The sequence below is a fragment of the Artibeus jamaicensis genome, unplaced genomic scaffold (assembly GCF_021234435.1).
Source record: "Artibeus jamaicensis isolate MK-2021 breed Jamaican fruit bat unplaced genomic scaffold, CSHL_Jam_final contig_384, whole genome shotgun sequence".
NCBI lineage: Eukaryota > Metazoa > Chordata > Mammalia > Chiroptera > Phyllostomidae > Artibeus > Artibeus jamaicensis.
Window position 1 is genome coordinate 8,016,657 of NW_026521810.1, and position 22,288 is coordinate 8,038,944.

General features: G+C 41.0%; 1 protein-coding gene across 1 annotated transcript in view; it reads left to right on the forward strand.

Moving 5' to 3' along the window:
* The window catches only part of VWA3B (von Willebrand factor A domain containing 3B), a 190,688-nt gene that overhangs the window by 33,799 nt on the left and 134,601 nt on the right, over positions 1 to 22,288 (forward strand). Inside the window, 2 exon segments of the mRNA XM_053664701.1 lie at positions 1,905 to 2,074; positions 6,516 to 6,631. Coding sequence (XP_053520676.1) covers positions 1,905 to 2,074; positions 6,516 to 6,631 — 286 coding nt within the window.

Consider the following 22,288-nt stretch of genomic DNA (forward strand, 5'->3'; position numbering starts at 1 on the left):
GCTACAGGGTGTCAGAAGCTGCCTACTGATCACCTAGAGATGTTTGTCCTCACTCACCTCCCTGTGGAGCTAACAAACCTGAGAAAGTACCTCTGCATCATACCCCTGTCTCAGGCCATGTGTGAATTTAGACCCTTATGAAAGAATGGATCCATCTCCCTTCAACACTTAGGCACCAACATAGCTGAAACACTAACTACTAACAATGCAGCTCAGTGGAGACCACTTAATACACCTTATACAAGGTAATGTACAACACCAGGAGAAAAATGGAATTAGTGCATTTGCTGGAGGAACAATATTCAGAATAATAAGGAATCTGGAGAACACTATCTCTTCTTTCTTAGATTTTTTCTGCCACTTGGGTGGCTGGCCGAGAGAATGTACAGATTTCCTCAGTCTTTACCTCCCATTAGTCCTTTTAAAATCAAGGAGCTGGTGTAAAAAGGCCTGAAAGAAAAAGTGGGGGGTGGGAGGTAGGTTGGGCATAGGGGGCTCTTTTGTGTCCAGTTGGAGGAGGGTTGCTGCTGCAGTAGCCTGGTCCCAGCTGCCACAGTGGTCTCCCAATTCCCAGCCTGCATCCTCCACCACCCTGCCCCCCAGGCTCCTGGGGCCCACAGCTACCCAGCTACTGCCGACAGCATGTCCTAACCAGTTGGGGAGCTGGCCATAATCCAGTCTCTGTGTCAGGTGGGTATAAAGCCAAGGTTTCAGGTCTAGGGGAGATCATTGATGGTTTACCTTCCACTATCAAGGATCTGTGATTAGAGCACAGAGAGACTTGTAAATCCTTAAGGGATAGGACATTCACTTATCCCTTAGAACACAACACATTTGCTGGGTTTTTATCTCCAGGTATCTGTGGACAGTGAATCTAGGTGTTTGTAGGGCAGGCTTACATAATACACAGTCCTGGATCCCCCTTGGCTTTTATTTTCTGAGATTTATATACATAAGTGCAAGTCACCTTGTTTAAATCTAGTCATGAGGTAAACTGCATTCCCTGTCTTCATTAAAATCACTTGCCCAAGGTTACAGAGCTTTTGAGTGGGGGGTGGTAGAGGGGGACAAATACCAGGGAAGGCAAATCCTGGGAAGAAGAAGGGTGTTGTGGTTGCTATAGCACTGTTGCCATGGGGGCCCTTGGTGAGGGAGGGTGGTTGACATCACTCTACACTAATCAGGGAGCTTTGTGGGATAGCCTCTACCTGCTGAGGCATGCATCTTTCACATCCCTGGTTGAAGGCTGGTTGTGTATGTGTGTATTCTGACACAGGGGTTGTTCATTCTCTCATTCTTGTCATGGCCTGGCAGTGCAGTGAGAGACAAGGCCCTGTGAGTGGATCTGGCACTTAACCTGCTGCGTGAAGTCAGGACGGCCTCACCTCCCCAGGCATTTGTTTCCCTGTGACATGCGTCCAGAGGGTGAACCAACTGGGAATATGTCCTTCTGTCACATTCTGCCTCAGACTGAGAATAGAGGAGTTGGACTGCAGAATTGTGGCTCCACTGTAGGGAATGGCTAATAAGCTTCCTGGCCGTGGTGGCTGTGTGTCTTCATATTGAAAACAGCTATTCCTGACCTGTGTGATGTACTAATGGGCTCACAGGAAGCTCTTCTCCAAACCTGCCAACTATATCCTTCCCTGTGCTACCAGACACTATGACCACTAGACCACCACCAACAGACCTCCTTGGCACCAGGCCTTGAATTCCTTACTTCCTGACCTCAGTTCTCAAATGTCCTCACAAAACATTGAGCAGTGCTGCTATCCTTTCTGCTCCTCCCTTTCCCTACCACTTAAAAAAAAATCTGTCTCATAGATAGTGTATTGCCAAGGAGTCCTGGACAAGGTTAGGACAATGAGGTAATGGAGGTAATTGCTGCTACTATTGTTTTGCAGACTGAATCCATGTACTACTTTGTGGTGGGGGACATTCCTGAGGAATCCAAACAGCTTCTCCTCCAGAGGGCTTTGGAGATCCCATGTCCTGTCTGCACTGTGTCCTTCAATGCCAGAGGAGAAGACACTATAGCTTTTTTAAAGACTCTGAGCGCCAGGACCCACGGCAGGTAGGTAGAAACATGCTCTGAGGGACTGTGAGTGAGCTGCCTGTTTCCACAAGATCAGCAGTGGGTCCTGGGTTCTTTGTGGTCCTAACCAATGTGCAGCTGTGTTCTTCCCATCTTTCCAACAATCTTTAGTCTCCATGCACTTTTTATCCTCTGCCCTGTATTCATATTGCTATCTTATTTTTTGTAATTTGGATGCTTGGACATTGTGGAACCTGGCTGACCCTGTGAAGACTGCCCTTCCCAGGACTAGCTAATTCCTAGAGAGTGTGAACGTCTCCCCTGGGAGTGCAGCTTTCATGTGCAAACTAACTGATCCAGAGCCCAGGCTCACCCTCAGGACCTCTGAGTCCAGAGCCAGAGGCCAGAAAAGTACCTCAGAACTCACTGAAATTATTCAAATTTAGCCAATCCTAAGCCTGTTTACTCTGCTTTACCCATTCCTTCCTGCAGAATCCACAATACGACTCTTGCTCATGTTGTCCCCTTGTTTCCTCTGCCTCCTGACTGGCCCCGGTGCTTCCCTGTGTGGCCCTGGGTGGGGTGGTATGGCCTCCTCCTCTTTGGCACTGTCTTAGTCAGTTCTGGCTGCCATAATACGGTAGCACAGACTAGGGGACTTAAACAACAAAAATGTGTTTCTCACTGTGGTGAAGTCTGGAAGTCCAAGATCAAAGTGCCTGCTAATTTATTTTCTGGTGAGAGCTCTTTCTGGCTTGTTGCCTTCTTGCTGTGTCCTTTATAGTAGGTAGAGAGAGAGAGAGAAGGAGAGAGAGAAAGCAGGGGAATAGAGAGCATGCACTCTCTCTGGTGAGTCTTTTTTAAAAGGACACTAATTCTATAGGATCAGGACCCACCCTTAGGACCTTATTTTATTACTGGACAGGGGTCCTGGTCCTGAGCAGGTCTGCATAGGGCTGGGATGGTAGTGTGCAGGTTCTTGATTTCGTGCAGGAAAGATTTCACAACATGAGTTCAGGTGACTTTGAGGACATGTTTATTAAAGCCGGGGACCATGAAACAAAGGAGGGTTTAGCACAGAAGAAGCAATGGGAGATAACTAGGCAGGGCTGCTTTGGCTCTTTAGAAACATTATGGGAAAGAAGTGAGCCATGGCGGGGCGGCTTTAGCTCACTGGGAAGCCAAAGAAAAAGAGGCCTAAGAGACAGTTCCAGGAGTTAGCCCAGCACATGTTGCTGCTGCCCATTGCTCCCCAGGTTGCAGGTCTTAGGGACCCTTAGCGTTTAGGAGATGCATGCCTGTGGGGGAAGACAAGGGGAAAGGGAGAGGTATGGGCGTGCTCCTCAGAGGGATAGCTTGCATGTTGTGTCCTCTGTTTTCAGGGTTATTTATTTATTTAGAGAGAGGGGAAAGGAGGGAGAAATGTGGGGAGAGAACCATCAATCCATATACACTGCAATTGGGGACCAGACCTGCAACCTTTTGTGTTGCAGGGCGATGCCCAACCAACCGAACCACACTGGTCAGCACTGTCTTGAGGGTTTTTATCTCTCTCTTGCAGGCAGGAATCTTAAGGGCAGTCTCGGGGAAAGATGTGATAGAATATTCATCAGCTTTCCAGGTGTGTCCTTTCAGGGTCCAGGTCTCCACTGAATTGTTGACCAGGGCAGGGGATCATTCATCAGTGTAGCTGGTCCTGATGTCAGCCATGGCATTGCTTGTCTGATTTTCTGGACCTGGAGCTGAAACACAACTGAAGCCTAGATGTCAACACCTCATTGTTCTGGGGACTTAATGCTTAAGGGCTAATCTACAGCCCCTTATTTGTTCTACATCTAAGGGGGGGATGCAACTAACCCATGTGACTATCAACATTCCAAGGGAGGAAAAATCTGGGGAGGGTCTGAGCTTTGTGACTGATGATGTGAAAGGTCAGGGGGTCTAAACTGCATGACCCTTGATATGCTAGAGGAGGAAAGGTTACCTGTGGCAGGGGCAGGTGAGGTCCTTGTTTTCCCATTTTTTCCCATTTCTAGGTACCTGGGGTTTTCTGCCCTGGTGGCCTTCTATACCTGGTCCATCATTTTTGCTCTGCTTACTACAAATCACTTTAGGGGTTAAGGCTTCAACATATAAAAATTGAAGGGTGGATGCACTTCAATTTTTAGCAGGAACTGTGAGTACCAAACTATATTTTCAGTTGCACTTAAACTGATCTGTTGGCCTCATCATATCTGAATAATAATGAAACCTACATTTTAAAACATACCCCACAGTGCTGTCTGTGTGTGAGTTCAAGCCCCTTATGGAGAAAGGCCAGTTGCTTATGTGATGCCAAGGAGAGTGACTGCCTCCTTTCCTAAGTTAGCCTGTCTGAAATGAATGCCTCCTCTTGAGTATTTGTTCTCAAATTGAGTTGCTCATCATATTTGTGTGGGGAGTTTGTTAATCATTTGGATGTCTGGGTTTCACCTTGTAAGCTGATTCCACATAATACAAGGGAACCTGGGAATATGCACTTAGCCCTTCATTTTGCATAAGAACTACTAAGGGAGCTTGATTAAAATAAAGATGTCTTGGCTGCAGTCCCAGAGACAGGGAGAGCCAGGGACATCATTTTTCTAAGGATCCCTGATGATTCTGAGGAACATGGCTCTGGCTGCTCTTAAAGCAATTTCAAGTCTTCTAACATCAGGTAGTTGGCAACCCTTCTGGGCTTCTGAGTCCTCAAATACAGAAAGGGTACATAGCCCCACTTTTGCTATTGGAGATAAAGGCAACTGGCAGGGCCACCTTTCTTGCTTGCCCTCTTCTCCGGCCCTGTGGGCATTCCCTCTGGGCAGGTGGGAGGCCAGGCAGTAGTTTAGCAGGGAGTTCACTCTGACTTTTAGTGCTTTAAATTTTAACAATTTACCCCTACATTTCGGTTCCAGATCTTTAGGCCATGCATCATGGAGGTCTGTAGAAGAGGATGAGGTGTAGACAGCCCTCCTATTCCTGCTGTTGCCCGGGACAGTGAGCCCACCCATAGCCAGTGGTGCTCTTCCTCCTCACTGCACTAGGCCCCTGGGGTTCCTAATAGAGCTCTCTGCACTTTGGCTCTTGAGCCCCAGCTAAAGTGCAGTTATTATCCAACTGTAAGGACATGTCCTGTGTCTCAGCTTGCAGGGGCCCTGGAGTCTGCATACCCCTGCACCCAAGGCTGTGTCTGGGCAGAGCCAGCAGCCATCAGATGCAGTGCTGTACTCTGCAAGCTCTCCAAAGAGCCCAACTTAATGGTGATTTGCTTTGTGCACAAGAAGGGCTGTGTTAGCCAGAGGGAATGTCTGCCCTATCCTCTTTTCCAATCTGGAGAACATGTCAGAGAGTAGAAAGTCTTGGGCACCAAGGCCTTGGCACTCAGGGTGTGGGCCCTGCCAGGAAGAGCCTCAGCATCTCTTCTCTGCCCTGCTAGGAAGCTGGCCATTTCTGCTCTGGATGAGGTCCAGGCAGGAGGCAAGCACAAGCAGATTGAGTCCACCAGCTTCATGAGGGGCCATTGGACAATGTTGGCTTGTTCTCTGCCATCAATCCATCATCTGAATATCACCCGAAACTCTAGAAATAGACAGGACTGAGGCTTTCCATGGCCCAGGTGATATCTATACCTCTCCCAGTATCAGCCCATCCACCCATCCATTCATCCTCACCTGTGCTTCAGGATTCTCTTTGTGTCAAATGACTAGCAACAGGCCACCCCTGAGGGGCAAGGGAAATATTACTCAGATGTCTCCTCTGCCCATCTGAAAGAAATTTCCTATGATTACTGACTGTTTGAATTCCAGATAAGTGACTTCAGGTGTGATTTAATCCACCACCCATGCACTACACCAGTGCCCCTTGAGCTTCAACCTGCACCTGAGTCCCCTGGGGAGCTTGTTGAAGTGCCAGTTTGGACTCAGCATTTGAGTGGGTGGAGGAACATGCACCCTAACCAGCTCCCAGGTGCTGATGCTGCTCCTGGGGCTGCACTTGAGGAGTCGGGCCCTATAAACCCATCCACACAAGAATTCTTTCCATTCATACTACATGTAGGTCCTGGGAAAGTGTGCATTTGCTGAGTTAAAGCAACTGCAGCCTGTCAGCTGTGAGCCGATGAGCCCCGGTGCCTGTTGTCGCCTGCTCTCCGACCGCAGGGCTGTGGGCACTGTGGGGCCACGTTGGACTTGGCTTGTCAAAACTGGGCTGCCGTGATTGAACCCTGGGAACAGAGAATAAATATAAGTACAGGGTATCCAGGAAGAAATACCATTTGGCTGAGCTGTTACTCTGTAATAAAGAGAAGAGTTATCTGTTTTCTCCCTCCTCCCTGTCTCTCATTTGTGGGAACAGACAAGGTACAGGGAAGGCACAGAAGAGCAAGTTCACAGTCTTGGGAGACTGAATAGACATGTGCAAATACCACCTCCAGCTTAATGTTGCAAATCGCTTCACGTTTCAGGTTCCATGCGTTTGCAGAGAGAACAGAGTGTGTGGAATTTCCTGCATTCTCCCTAAAAGATGGTGACAGTGTAGTGACTTGGAATTCAAGGAAACTGAAAGGAAAACTCCCTCCAGGTACCTGGAATCAAAGAGAAACAAGTGTGTTTTGTATCTTAATTTCAGATGATCTTGTATCCTTGGAAATAAAGCACTAGGTAGGGACTAACTGTGTCTTGTATTATTTATGTGGTATGAGGGTAGAGTTCATAGATGTTAATAGTGAATTTTTCAATTTAGCAACCAGTCATAAACTCATCGCTCAGGGAAGTGATCTGAGTGATAGTGTTTACAAACTTGGGAACCTTCTGGAGACAGGGCCCCAGGGCCTGTCAGTGCAGGATGCAGTTCTTGGCAGGGCAGAGCCCTCTGCTGCCCAGGCCAGCGGGATGCTGTGGTGAGGACGCCTACAGTTCCTGGACGCTGTCCTGCATGGCAGTGACAACAGTGCTAGTAGATGATGCATGTGTGGGATTGAACTGCCCCTTGTTGGCGGCCAAGGTGCACAGGAACCCCTGCACAGGCCAAAGGAACCTCCCCTTTCATTCAAGGAATGTGATCAGAAAGTGTAACAGGCATAGAATATGATGTCACAAAATCAGGAAGAAGTAGGGCTGTGGATTGGAAAAACAGCACTAGACAGTTACTCAGAAAGCCCAAACCTGGGAGTTTCTTTGGGACTGGTGAAATTGCCAAGTGTCAGGCACTGATAACACACTGTGGAGAGAAGCAGGGAAGGAGCTCTGGTTCCTGTGTGAGATGACAAAGGCGTAGTTAGACATCTGAGAAAGCCACCCACCTCCACCTTCCTGCTCATTTTTAGTAATTTCTTTAAATACTTTTTATTGATTATGCCGTTACAGTTCTATTCCCCCCTTTATTCCCCTCCACCCTGCACACCCCTCCCCCACCGTTCCCCCCCTTTAGTTTATGTCCATGTGTTTCAAGGTCTTTAGATTCTATATTTCCCATACTATTCTTGCCCTCCCCCCTATCTATTTTCTACGTGTCATCTATGCTATTTATTTTCTGTACCTTCTCCCCCCTTCTCCTTCTCCCACTCCCCTGTTGCTAACCCTCCATGTGATCTTCTTTTCTATGGTTCTGCTCCTGATCTAGCTGTCCTCTTAGTTTGTTTTTGTTTTAGGCGTGGTTCTTAGTAACTATGAGTTTTGCTGTCCTTTCACTGTTCATCTTTTTTATCTTCTTTTTCTTAGGTAAGTCCCTTTAACATTTCATATAATAAGGGCTTGGTGATGATGAACTCCTTGAATTTGATCTTATCTTAGAAGCACTTTATCTGTCCTTCCATTCTAAATGAAAGCTTTGCTGGATAGATCAATCTTGGATGTAGGTCTTTAGATTTCATGACTTGAAATACTTCTTTCCAGCCCCTTCTTGCCTGTAAGGTCTCTTTTGAGAAATCATGTGACAGTCTGATGGGAACTCCTTTGTAGGTGACTGTCCCCTTATCTCTTGCTGCTTCTAGAATTCTCTCCTTCATTTTAATCTTGGCTAATGTAATTATGATGTGCGTTGGTGTGTTCCTTCTTGGGTCCAACTTCTTTGGGACTCTCTGAGCTTCCTGGATATCCTGGAAGTCTGTTGCCTTTGCCAGATTGGGGAAGTTCTCCTTTATTATTTGTTCAAATAAGTTTTCCACTTGTGGCTGTTCCTCTTCCCCTTCTGGTACCCCTATCATTTGGATGTTGGAACGTTTAAGGATGTCCTGAAGGTTCCTAAGCCTCTCCCCCTCTTTTTGAATTCTTATTTCTTCATTCTTTTCTGTTCGGTCATTTTTTTCTCTTTCTGGTCCACTCCATTGATTTGAGTCCCAGTTTCCTTTCCATTACTATTGGTTTTCTGTGCATTTCCACTCATTTCAATTAGTTTAGCCTTCATATGTTCCTCTAATTTGTGACTATAATCAACCAGTTCTGTGAGCATCCTGATCACCAGTGTTTTGAACTGTGCATCCAAAAGTTTGGCTATTTCTTCATCACTTAGATTTATGGGCTCTGGGGCTCTGAGTTGTTCTTGAGCCATGTTTTGATCTGTTTGTGCCTGTTACATAGGAGGAGGTGTTCACCAGGGCGGGGCCACCCAGGTTGCTGGTTTGTGAAGTTGTATGTGGGGGCGGGGTCAGAGAGGGACAATGGCGGTTCCTTCTGCCACTTTCCGCCACTGGGGCCTGCACGGTCTGTCTCACTGCTTCACTCCTTCACTGGTTTATCTGCGCTCAAATGTGTGACTGTGGTCAGCTCTCAGTGGGTCCACCCGCTACTCCACACCTGGGATCCACCTACGGCTGCCGGCACACCTGGGTTGCCCCCCAAGCCATGCCAATCACTGTAAATAGGGTTTCATTTTGGCCTATGTATTCCTTGGAAATTTAGTTTAAAAGGCAGTATATCAGGCTTCATAGCTTACATTTTCAGTAAGTACCATCTTCCAACCCTATGAAGCTTACAAATTAAATTAGATATAAAAATATTTTTCTTAGAATAAAATGCTCAGAGGGTGGTCTGCCATTCAGTGAGCACATGTTTTGAATATGAGGACTCCCAGATTTTAAATGTGATATCTTACCTCCTCTATCCATCACAATGTCCCAGAAACATGAAAATTTCAAAGTCAACCTTTCCCACTCAAACACTGCCCAGAAATTCTTGACTATTTTGTTTGGAAAATTTCTGGTTTGCAACCTCATCTGGAACCTCAGAGACGGGTCTCTAGTCTTTTCCTGATTGGTTCTTTCTCCCCATTTCCCCATGATCTATTTCAAATAGCACATAAAGGAGAGCCTTTATCTGGATGTTGTTTTTTCGGGGTTTTTTTATTTCCTAATTTAGCAGAAGAAGGTGTTTGTATTGCCTTTTCATTCTCATTTCCTCCATAATTTCTAGGATAAAGGGGGAAAGATGTTGCCTTATATAGTTGCGTATATCCTGGAAGTAAAGGCTATGTTTTAGAAGTTTAAAGGTATGTTAAAGTGAGCTCTCAGACTGAACGTGAAAACTGGTATCTTCATCTACTGTGTGGGAAAGACAGTCTTTCACTTTTCCTTGTTGCACATTTATGTGTTGCACATTATGTTGCCACTCACTGCATTTATATCAAAAAAGTATCATTTGAAGATAGCCCATCTATTTTCAATTTCTCAGATTCCAAAATAATATTTGATAGGTTGGTGTAAAATTCTGGCATTTTAAAGAGTATAATTTATAAATATTAAATAAATGACTGTCTCCACAACCTCTCCAACACTTGTTGTTTGTTGCTTTGTTTATGAGAGGTTGTGGAGAAAAGTGAACCCTAGTGCACTGTTGGTGGGATTGCTGACTGGTACAACCATTGTGGAAAACAGTATGGAATTTCCTCAGAAAACTAAAAATGGATCTGCCTTTTGACCCAGCAATTCCACTGCTGGCATTATATCCTAAGAACCCTGAAACACCAATCCAAAAGAACCTGTGCACCCCAATGTTCATAGCAGCATAATTTACAATAGCCAAGTGCTGGAAGCAACCCAAGTGTCCATCAGTAAATGAATGGATCAAAAAACTATGGTACATTTACACGATGGAATACTGTACAGCAGAAAGAAAGAAGGAGCTCCCATCCTTTGCAACAGCATGGACGGAACTGGAAAGCATTATGCTGAGTGAAATAAGCCAGGTGGTGAAAGACAAATACCATATGATTTCACCTTTAACAGGAACCTAATCAACAAAATGAACAAACAAGCAAAATATAACCGAAGACACTGAAATTGAGAACAGGCTGACAGTGACCAGAGGGGGAAGGGGAGGGAATTTCAGGGGAAAAGGGGAAGGGTTTGCAGGAACAATTGTAAAGGACACAATTGTTCTAACCTGGGGCAGGGGGCCAGGGAGGGAGGTGACGAGGGGTTTGGGGAAAAGGCAGAAAACTTGTACTTGAACAACAATAAAAAAATGTTTAAAAAACCCCTCTCATCTGTTTTTGTCTGTAAATAGGGTTATATCAGTTATTTCCTAGAAACCATTATATTGCTTCTGATTATTAAATGAGAGCGATACAGTGTACTAACTCTCTAAATGTTTAATTTTTGTCACTTCAGAGTTTTTTTCCTAAGATGGCTAGAGCTGGGGTGTGTGTTGCGAGGTGCATTACATACATTAACTCATTTAATCTTCCCAACAACCATATGAGGTAAATGATATGATTATCCCAATTTTTCAGAAGAGAAACAGCCTTGGAGTTGTTTTCTGAGGTTAACACAGTTGTGAACAGTCAGAGCTGAGTCTGAGTCCAGGCCCATGGAAATGAGGCTGCCTTACACTCTGCAGACAAATTATAGACAAGATGGAAAATACAGAGAAAAAGGGAAAAGAAATATTGTTGCCACCCAAAGATTTTCACTGTTGAACATAGTATTTCCTTCCAATCTTCTCATTGCATACTATTTTTAACAAATGAAGCATAAATGTTATATTATGTACCAATTTGGATATTACATTTTCTACTCAATATTGTAGCTAGTATCTTTCCATGTTTCTAGAAAAGTTTTGTAAATGACACTTTAAAATACATTACTTTATGAATGTGTTGCATAATTTTGTTAATCATTTTCTGTTTGATATTTGGGTACTTTCTAATTGTTTTTGCTGTTATAGATGGTACAGCACTTATCTTTTTTTGTGGTGTATTTCCTCCTGTATTTTAGATTTTGGGGGGATTGATTTCTAGTAGTGAAAGTACTGGATCAATATATTTGAATATTTGGGGGTAATCTCTCACATTGAATTGCTTTCCAAAAGATGTTTCAAGGCAAGTTAACTCATCTCAGAAGTGTATATAGGAAGACCCATTTCACTGAAGTCGAATTAGCATAAAAATAGGATCTCATTATTTCCATCTGAATTTCTTTATTCGTATATATTTTTTAAATTAAATTTATTAGGGTAACATTGGTTAATAAGGTCATATAGGTTTCAAGTGCACATTTCTATGATACATGATGTGCACACTGCATTGTGTGCCCACCACCCAAAGTCAAATCATCATCTGTCACCATGTATTTGGACCACTTTACCCTTGATTGTCTCCCCACCCCTTCCCTATGGACAGCACCATAATGTTATCTGTAGCTTATGGGTTTCAGTTTTATATTCCACGTATGAGTGAAATCATACGGCTTTTGTTATTCTCTATCTGACTTATTTTGATTGGCATGATACTCTGGAAATCTATTCATGTTGTTGCAAATGGCAGTATTTCATCTTTTCTTATGGCTGAGTAGTATTCTGTAGTGTGTACACACACACACACGTATCACATCTTCTTTATCCAATCCTCTATTGAAAGACACTTCAGTTGTCCCCATGCCTTGGCTACCTTGAGTAATACTGCAATGAATATAAAAGTGCACATATCTTTGCAAGTAAATGTTTTTAATTTTTTCAGGTAGATACCCAGAAGAAGGGTTGCTGTATTCTTAATTTTTTGAGGAACCACCATACTGTTATCCATAGTGGCTGCACCAGTTTACAGTCCCACCAGCAGTAAGTGAGGAATCCTTTTTCTCCACATCCTCACCAATAACAGGTGTTATTACCTGTCTTGTTGATAATAGCCATTCTAACAGGTGTGAGGTGGTATCTCACTGTAGTTTTGATTTGTATTTATTTCCCTTATGGCTAGTGAAGCTGAGCATCTGTTTATATATCTGTTGCCATGTGTATATCTTCTTGACAAGTGTCTGTTCAGGTCCTCTGCCCATTTTTTAATTGGATTGTTCATTTGGTGTTGAGTTGTGTGAGTTCTTTATATATTTTGGATATTAATCCCTTGTCAAAGCTGTTGTTAGCAAATATCACTCACACTTGATTGACTGACTTTTTGTTTTGTTAGCAGTTTCTTTTTCTGTCCAGAAGCTTTTTAGTTTGATATAATCCCATTCATTTATTTTTGCCTGTTCTTTCCTCGTTTTTGGGGTCAAATTCATAAAATGTTCTCCATAACCAAGGCCCATAAGTTTAATACCTATGTTTTCTTCTATATAATAATTTTCAGATCTTATATTTAGGTCTTTGATCCATTTTTATTTTATTTTTTGACTATGGAAACAATCTACTTTCATTCTTTTGCATGTGGCTTTCCAGTTTTCCCAAAACCATGTATTGAAGAGGCTTTTATTTCTCTATTGTGTGTTGTTGGCTCCTTTGTTAAAAATTATTTGCCCATATATGTGTGGTTTTATTTCTGGGCTGTCAATTCTGTCCCATTGGTCTGTGCACCTGTTTTTTTTTTTTTTTTTTTTGCCTATATCATGCTGCTTTAATTATTGTAGCTCTGGAGTATAATTCGAAGTCATGTGGTGATACCTCCAGCTTTGTTCTTTTTTCTCATGATTGCTTTGGCTATTTGGGGTCTTTTGTGGTTCCATACAAATCTGATGATTTTTTTGTTCTATTTCTTTAAAAAATGACATTGGGATTTTGATGGGATTACATAAAATATATATATTGTTTTGGAAAATATGGCCATTTTAACTTTGGTGATTCTTTCAATTCATGAATACAGAATATCTTTCCATTTCATTGTGTCTTTTTTAGTCTCTTTTAATAATGCTTTGTAGATTTCAGTCCTTCACATCTTTTGTTAAGTTTATTCCTAGGTATTTTATTGTTGGTCACAATTTCAAAAAGAGTTTTATTTATTTCTTTTTCTGAAGTTTCATTGTTAGTATATAGAAAAGCGATGGATTTTTGTACGTTAATTTTTTATCCTGCAACTTTACTGTATTTGTTTATTGTTTGCATTAGTTTCTTTGGTGGAGTCTTTAGGGCTTTCCATATACAGAATATATCATCTACAAAAAGTAACACTTTTACTTTTTCATTCCCGGTTCAACGCCTTTTATTTCTTTTGCTTGCCTGATCACCCTGGATAGGACTTCCAGAACTATGCTGAGTAACAGTGGTGACAGTGGCATCCTTGTCTTCCTGATTTTACGGGAAAATTTTTCACTTTTTCACCATTGAGAATGATATTAGCTGAGTGTTTGTCATATATGGCCTTCATTATGTTGAGATACTTCCCTTCTATATCCATTTCATTGAGTGTTTTAATCATAAATGGATGTTGTATCAAATGCTTTTTTTGGATCTATTGATAAGATCATTAGATTTTTATCCTTTGTTTTGTTATTGTGTTGTATTACATTGATCGATTTGCATATGCTGAACTATCCTTGTGCTCTTAAAATGAATCTTACCTGATGTGATGTTCTATTTTAAAAATATATTGTTGTATTTAATTTGATAGTATTTTGTTCAGTATTTTTGCATCTTTATTCATCAGAGATATTGGCCTATCATTTTCTTTTTCTGTGTTATCCTTGCCAGGGTTTGATATTGGGGTTGTATTGGCCTCATAAAATGTGTTAGGACGTATTGCCCCTCCTTCAATTTTTTGGAAGGGTTTGACAAGGATAGATATCAAATATGCTTTAAATGTTTGGTAGAATTCGCTAGTGAAGCCGTCTGGTCCTGGACTTTTAGTTGGGGGGAGGTTTTTTTTGTGGTTGTTTCAATTTCCTCACTGATTATTAGTCAATTAGATTTTCTAATTCTTCATGATTCAGTCTAGGAAGGTTATATATTTGTGGGAACTTAACCATTTTTTCTAGGTTATTGAATTTGGTGGCATACAGCCTTTCATTGTATTCTAGTTTGATCCTTTATATTTCTGTGATGTCTGTGGTAACTTCTCTTTCATTTCTGATTTTGTTTATATGAGTCTTTTTTTTCCCTTAGTGAATCTAGCCAGGGGATTGCCTATTTTATTAATGTCTTCAAAGGACCAGCTCTTTGTTGTATTAATTGTTTGTATAATCATTTTGTTCTTTATTTCATTTAGTTCTGCCATAATTTTTATTATTTCCTTTCCTTTTCTGTCTTCCGGTTGCTCTTGTTCTTTTTCTAGTTCTTTAAGAGTAGTGCTAGGTTGTTTACTTGGGATTTCTCTTGTTCCATGAGATAGGCCTATAAGGATACAAACTTCCCTCCTATTGCTGCTTTCACTGCATCCCAGAAGTTTTGATATGCCGTATTGTCATTCTCACTTGTCTGTATATCTTTTGATCTCACCCTTTATTTCTTCTTTGACCCAGTCAATTTTTAGTACTAGTATGTTGTCTAATCTCCACATATTTTTTGGCTTTATTTCCTTTTTGAAGTAGATTTCTAATTTCAAAGCATTGTGGTCAGAGAATATGCCTGATATGATTTCAGTCTTCTTGAATTTGCTGAGGTTAGTTTTGTGACCCAACATATGGCCTAGCCTTGAGAATGTTCCATGTATACTGGAAAAGAATGTATAATCGCACAAAACCCAAAACAGAGACACATAACTTAAAAAAAGAGGAAAGAGGTATGAAATACCATGTGTATTTCTTTAATGAAGAAATTATTAGTGAAAGGCAATGAATATTTTATACTTTTCTTTTGTGAATTACCTGTTTGTCTTTTGTCCATTGATCTGTTGGGGCCTTGTGTTTCTTATATTGTATAAACTCTGTATTTTAATGACATTTACTCTTTGGTGTTATTACTTATGGATAATTTTTCATAGTTATAGTTTTGCTTTTGACTTTGGATACATTTTATATGCAACCTTAAAATCTGCAATCCAATATGTAAATCCTATAACTTTTGTGATTCTATCTCTTTTCCATTTGATTATTCATGGCTTGAGTTTAAAACAACTAAAGTCTTTTTGGTCCATCTAGATTTATTTTGAAGTATGATGTAATGTATGATGTAAATGGATGTTTTTCTCCAGTAGCTCACACCTGTAGTCACACCATTTATCTCTCTGGCTTTTTATAATATATTACTTTCCTATGTGATAGGCTTACTTCTGAATTGTGTGCTCTCCTTCACTCCCCTTTCCCGTCTAGTCTTCCCTTTCTAGTGATGACCTTTGGCATTAACTTGTTTTTCTATCTTCCCTGTGTATTTCTTGTAGATGTGAAAAAAATGGGTTTGATATTTATTTCTTTAACTTTATTTTTTATCATCGTTTATCCCTCTATACCCTCTTCCAATTCCACTATGCCCACTTCCCCTCCCTCTCCCCCCTTGCAATCACCACAATGTTGTCTGTGTCCATGTGTTCTTTCTCTCTTTTTTCTTTTTTTGCTCAATCCCTCCACCTCTATCCCAGCCAGCTTGATATTTTTTGAATAAACCTTCCTTTTGTGAAGTGTTGGACTGAACCTTTTAAGGGGAAAATGTGTGTATGCTTGATTTTTATGCCATCTTACTCAGTGCCTGCTCACTTCCTCATAATATCCATTGACATTTTAAGCTTTTAATTTTTTTACTCCCAATACATTTTACTTCCTTTCTCTTTTTTTCTTTTCTTCACTCCTTCTACCATCTTGTTCATAAGTATAGATTTGGGTAGGTTCAGCTGTACAATATAAAAGGAAAACAAATGATTGAGCTTAATTAGCAGTGTGCTTAGTTCATTTTCTTTGTCAATGTAGTAAAACCTTTAAACATTTAGAAAATAATATTGCATTTGTACCAATTAGCAAGTGGCAATTTAAAAGGTGATAAATATTCTTTAAAGTTCCCAGAATCTTTCGGACTTGAAATTTCAACTTAAATTAGTAGAGACTGGATAAATTAGATAAATGCATTGCTACAAATTCTGATTTCATTTAATTTTGACATTTGATACTTATTGATAACATATTTGTAGAAATTTAATTTTCTTAACATAGGTTTGATAAATAAATTGTTATAGGATCTACAAGTAAGTTAGTTATGTACGAATTATGACCAACTGTTAGGCCTTATATTTTGGGATGATTCCTTACATTAATCTCCTCTCATAAAAGGAAAAAGCAGTTGTAAATTGAGAGCAATTTTGTCTTGTTTCTTTCTTCATTACAAAGGCAAAAATAGATCCATCAAGTACAATCATTTATTTATTCTGTGCTTGCTTTGGATTCTTTTATGGACATTAATTCCTTGGAAGAATTTCCCCTCAGATTGAATCTTTTCTTATTTGTTTTTCCAGGATTGTTCTTTTCAGGTAATAGAAAGCTTTTCCAGTATTTTGAGATGGGCATTGGGTTGGTACACTAAATGGTACATTACATTTAAAGTTTTTTTTGCATTACCTCCCAGGAGGTAAATAAGTTCACGGTCAATCTTTTTCACCATCAAGACTATTTAGAGAGAGGACAGGAAGGGGACTAAGGTTCATGGTATCTATTGTGTCAGCTTCATGGAGCATTTGTACCTGCCCTCCTCAGAAATCAAGAGAAAACTGCCTGTAATCCATGATTCTGTGGTTAGGTGCTATGTAAAGGCCTTCCCCTAGGTTTCTGAGAACCTAAGGGGAACCCTTTTGCTCCCCTTGCACTCCGGTGTTCTCTGTTTGCCTGTACTTAGTCTGGTTCCCCCATGGTAGCCTGGATGGAAATTCATGCCCTCTATTTATAGGTGTGATTTTAATAGGTACTACTGACCCTCTGAAAGTTGAGGAAAGACTAACATACATCCTCCCTGCATCCACTCTTCTATTTCTTCTTTTGTCTTTGGAAGCCTCTCTCTATTTCTATTTAAGAGCAAAACATGCCACTGAATCTCCCCTCTAATGCCAGTGACAATACTGAGCTTCTTGGACCTGTTGTTTATGGTTTTCACCAAATTTTGAAAATTTTCAGCTATTATTTCTCGATCACAGGTCTACAGGTCAACGGCAGTTTGAGTACTCTAGGATGGATTTGTCTTCTTTTAACTACTGCTATCCGTGGTATATTTTTATTGTAGCAAATACCGTGAGCAATATTGTAGCCAATCCAGACCATGCAGCCATAAATAAGGCCCCTGTTCATGTTATATCCACTAATATTCTATTGACCAAAACAAACCACATGACCAAGTCCAATCATAGTTGGGTAGGAGTCTCCACTCACAACAGTATGGAAAGGGAACTAAATATTTGCTGAACAATAATGTAAGCTATCACAATCTCTTGTTCTTGTGTGTTTCTTTTCTTGGCTCTGGGAGAATATTTGCTGGACATTGAATCAACTTTGGAGTTAGACCTGGATTCAAACCCTAGTTTTGCCACTAATTACTTGTGTGACCTTAGGCAAGTTACTAACCTTTCTGAGCTATGTTCACTCGACTGTAAAAATGGACATAGTAACATTTACCTTAGGTGGTTGTTAACAGAAGTAAAGCACTGGCACACATGAAAATGTTTACTATACAATTGGCATTTAGCCCTGGCTGGTATAGCTCAGTGGATTGAGCGTGGGCTGCGAACCAAAGGGTGGCTGGTTCGATTTCCACTCCAGGCACATGTCTGGGTTGCAAGCCAGATCACCAGTGGGGGCCATATGAGAGGCAACCACACATTGATATTTCTCTCCCACTCTTTCTCCTTCCCTTCTGCTTTTTCTAAAAATAAATAAATAAAATCAATAAGATCTTTAAAAAATAAAATAAAATAGGCATTTAGTTAATGTCAGTTTCCTTTTGGGACTCCAAGTGGGCTTTTATTGTAGACATTGGTTCTAGAAACTAAGATGATCCAACAGGGAATGCAACCTCTGTCATAAAGAACATTTTTAGTGTAGTCATGATACTAACAAGTTTATTTGCATTCATAAGATGGATGAGAACTGGAGTTTGGAACTAGGAAGTGAATATTGTATTGTTAAATGTGTCCTGATGGGAGGAAGAGGCATTTTTAAGGTTGATACTAGGAGTGGGCCACTGGGACCTATCTAGAGGAAACCAGGAGCATCTGCTCGTCTCCTGGAAGTGGGAAGTAGGATTATACTGTGGAGCTCTTTATGGAAATGACTTTCACTTTCTTCCCTATTGTCAGGCTGGGCTGAGTGACGGACTTGAATAGTGTAGGAATATTTGCAAATTGGACCTGGTAATTTTCAATCCTCAGAAGCTTTCAGATTGGGATGGGTTCTTCTGGTTGGGGGCTGGGTTATTTACATCTTGGGAAATAATTTTAACTGCTGGTGCTTTCCAGGGACTGTATTTCTAAGAGGTGCAGTCCTAATTCTATGGGGAGCTACTTCTTAGGTTATGAAAGCCCTGTGGGCCATAATGAGGGGTCAGTTTAGTGGTTTGGGGACTTTCTCTAAGGAAGGAAAAAGGTGTTTTATCTTTAGTTTGGTTCTTTCTGTTTTATGCTAAAAATATTAAACTGAAATTATAAAGGTTTCAATGAGGGCCTGGCATCAGGCTGAAAAACAGAGGAAAAAATTTCATCACTGATGTAGTTGTCCCAGCATTTGGACTCACTGATGAAGCTCACATGGACTTTCAATGGCCTACACTGTCAGGCTCTTCAGGATTGGAATGCAAGTCAGTCCAGTGGTATGATGAGTGCCCAGGTGACAATATGGTCAGAACTCTGAGCTTCCACTTCAAGCAAGAACATTACACTTTATACTTGCACAGAAGGAATAAAAGGAGGAGAGAAATTGTGGAGAATCAGAGCACAGTTTTCACTTTCACGTGTGTACATATTTTTTCATGTATCACCAGTAGAACCAGTAGCTCAGAACCCTCTCCTGGTTCTAGGAGATCAGTGTTGGACAGTGTAGCACTTTCACTTCTGGGCCCACCCCACTCATTCTGTTATCATTAATCAATCCATCCTTGCTCCTTTCCACTGAACCTGTACTGGCCATGGCCCATCTCAGTACAGCATGCTGGCCAGCCCCTGCCAATGGAGCAAAACTGGCAAATAAGGTTTGGTGTGCTCAAGACCATGTTTTACTTATGGGACATGAGAAAGACTTAGCAGTGAATAAATAAAAAGGAATATCAGGTAATACAAAAAAGTTCTGTTTCCGAGAGCATCTTTGCTTTTGTCCAGTTCTCCTGGCCAAATGGTAGTAGAAAAGCTGTTCTATTCCACTACTATTATTAAATCCAAAAAAGGTGTAGCCATAAAAATGTGGTTGATTCTGTCTTTGGAACCTGCCTTCTTTTGTGTTGGTAGAGAAAAATGCATGGACTAAAACTAACTATTATGAAACCAGATTTTCTTTTCTTTAACATACATTCAAACTGTTATGTTTAGAGAGAAAAAAATCAAGTTGCATTCTTGGAATACACTTGTGATCTTTAATTAAATAGTTAAAGTTCACTGGCTCATCACTTGACCTTGGCATTGCTGCTTTGTTTCTAATCTCTAATTTAATTTGGAAGCACTGATGGGTGCCTGTTTGTAGCTTACTGACAGCAGGGAGTTCTCTCAGAGGTAGCCTTCCTTCTCTCTAGAATCCAGTTTAATTCAGTGGATGAAGCTGCACCAGCTGCACTTCCAAAATTGTTGCCACATTACAGTTGACAAGGCTGACTTTAATGATCTCCAAGGTCCTGTTCCCTCAGACAGTTGGTTGCTTTGAATTTCTTTTTGCTGCTATGAGATGGTCATCTGGTTAGTTAATGAGCATTTATTAAACTCTGTGTGCTTTAGAGCCTCACTGGGATTGAGGAGAAGATTTGAAAGGAATAAAAGGCAAGGTTCCTATTCAGGGAACCTCACACTCTTATAATGCCAATTATACTTCTGCTTGATGATTAAAAAGTTACTCCTTCTCTTCATAACCCCAGAATACCAGTTTAGAACTTAATAACTGTTCACCTGCACCTCTTCTCCCCTTAATGCACACCTTCACCCAATGTGTGTCAAGGTCTACCTTCCCCAACTAAATAGTAAGCCCTGTTAAGGGCAGGGAACCTTATATTCCCTCCTGAACAGTGGCTGTGTATCCTGGGCTTCTGGTTTTATTCTCAACTCCTGCCTACAGTCCAGCCTCTTACCAGGACCCCCACCACTCACTGTAGCCCTCTCCTGGCACAGGGCAGTAGTGAGGTGGGCTCAGGTCTTCCATGACGAATATAATCTCTTAGAATCATACTGAAATAATTGAGTGATGCATCCTGCATCACCTAACAAAACATGAGGCATAGAGAAATCCCTCAACTTTTAAAAATTAAATCGAATTACTTGGGAAAAGAAATAGTGAAGACTTCTGGTAACATTTGAAAAAACTTGCTCTGCAAGCAAAATAGAACCAGAGACATTGAAATTGAGAACAAACTGACGGTAACCAGAGGGGAGGTGGGAGGGGATAATGGGAGGAATATGGGGAAGGGTTTTTAGGAACATCTATAAAGGACACATGGACAAAACCAAAGGGGATTATGATCAAGGGTGGGAAGTGGGGAATACCTGGGGTGGGCGGGGAGTGGTAGTGGGGATATGGAGACAACTGTACTTGAACATGAGTACATAATTAAAAAAGTTTAAAAAAATTTTTTAATGAATTAAAAAAATAACCCCCCCAAAAACTTGCTCTGGTTTCAGGGTAGGAGATCCATTTCATGTTTGTTAATTGAAAGCCGAGCAGTGCTGAGCTCTGGGAATACAATAATGACAAAAGGAGGCCCCTCTCCTTCAGAAGCGTATGTTCTGAAATAGCCTATTCAGAAGCATCTTCCAGGAGTAGGGATGTACCAGGAGAGTGGTTATAAAAATGGTAAACATAGTTCTGTTCACAGTTTGATGAGGGAGACAAATTACAGGTAGTAGAGGTCCAACACTTGCATGCTGTCTGAGTTAATAACCCACCAGGCCTGTCCCGTGGGAACTGATATCCAGGGCAGACAGAGTGCAGCTGAGTCAGCAGGTGTGTGCTGTTACTCACCAGAATGTCACTTTAGGCCCTGCTTTGGGGATATAGCTCAGCGCCCATCATCAGAATTAGACTGGGTGGTTTCTATCACAGGAAGAGATGAGTCTGTATAGCCCCTTGAAGGAAACTGAAAACAACCAACACATCTCAGATGATATCTGCTAACGTAGATCTCACATTATGAGAATTTAGGAGGGTGCATAAGGACAGTGTTCCAGTGTGGGAAGAGTATCAGGGCTTTGGGTGCAGACAGACCCAAAGTTGAATCCTGACCTTATCACTCATTAGTTATGTGGCCTTGGGCAATTTCTTTAGTTTCTCTAAAACAAATTATCTTACATATAATTGCTTATCTGTAAAATGGGGGTGATCATCCCTACTTGTCCGATTGTCATGAGAGAAAATGAATTAACATATTTAAGTGTCCAGTATGTTGGCTGGTACATAGTACATTTTAGTTTCTCCTTCTTTTTCCTTTATGTGTCAGTAGTAGGAAGCAATCATTATGAAAATGCATCTAAAATAAACAGTGCTCTAAGAAATAGTAGAATGCTGTGAACCAGATCAATGAGAGTGGCCTGACATGGGTATCTAGAAGATTGTATGTCAAGGACTCTTAGACATTTTGAAGGGGAAAAAGAGCTCTGACTTCATTGGGATGCATTTCCTTAGGGCAGAAATAGGGACATTATGGCATTAAGAAATTTTCCCAGAAATCGTGGAACTTTTTTTCCCAAGAACATTTTAGATAGAAATAATTTGTTTACATTCTTGTCTAGTCTACTAGACTAAAGTGTCACAAACTTTGTTGCAAAATAATAGATGGGATGCTATTATTATTATTATTATTATTATTATTATTATTAATGTTTTTTAATCCTCACTGGAGGATATGTATTTGAGTTTAAGCAAGAGGGAAAGGCGGGGAAAGAGAGAATGATCATAGTGAGAGAGACACTTCAATCTATTGCCTCTCATACGCACCCTGA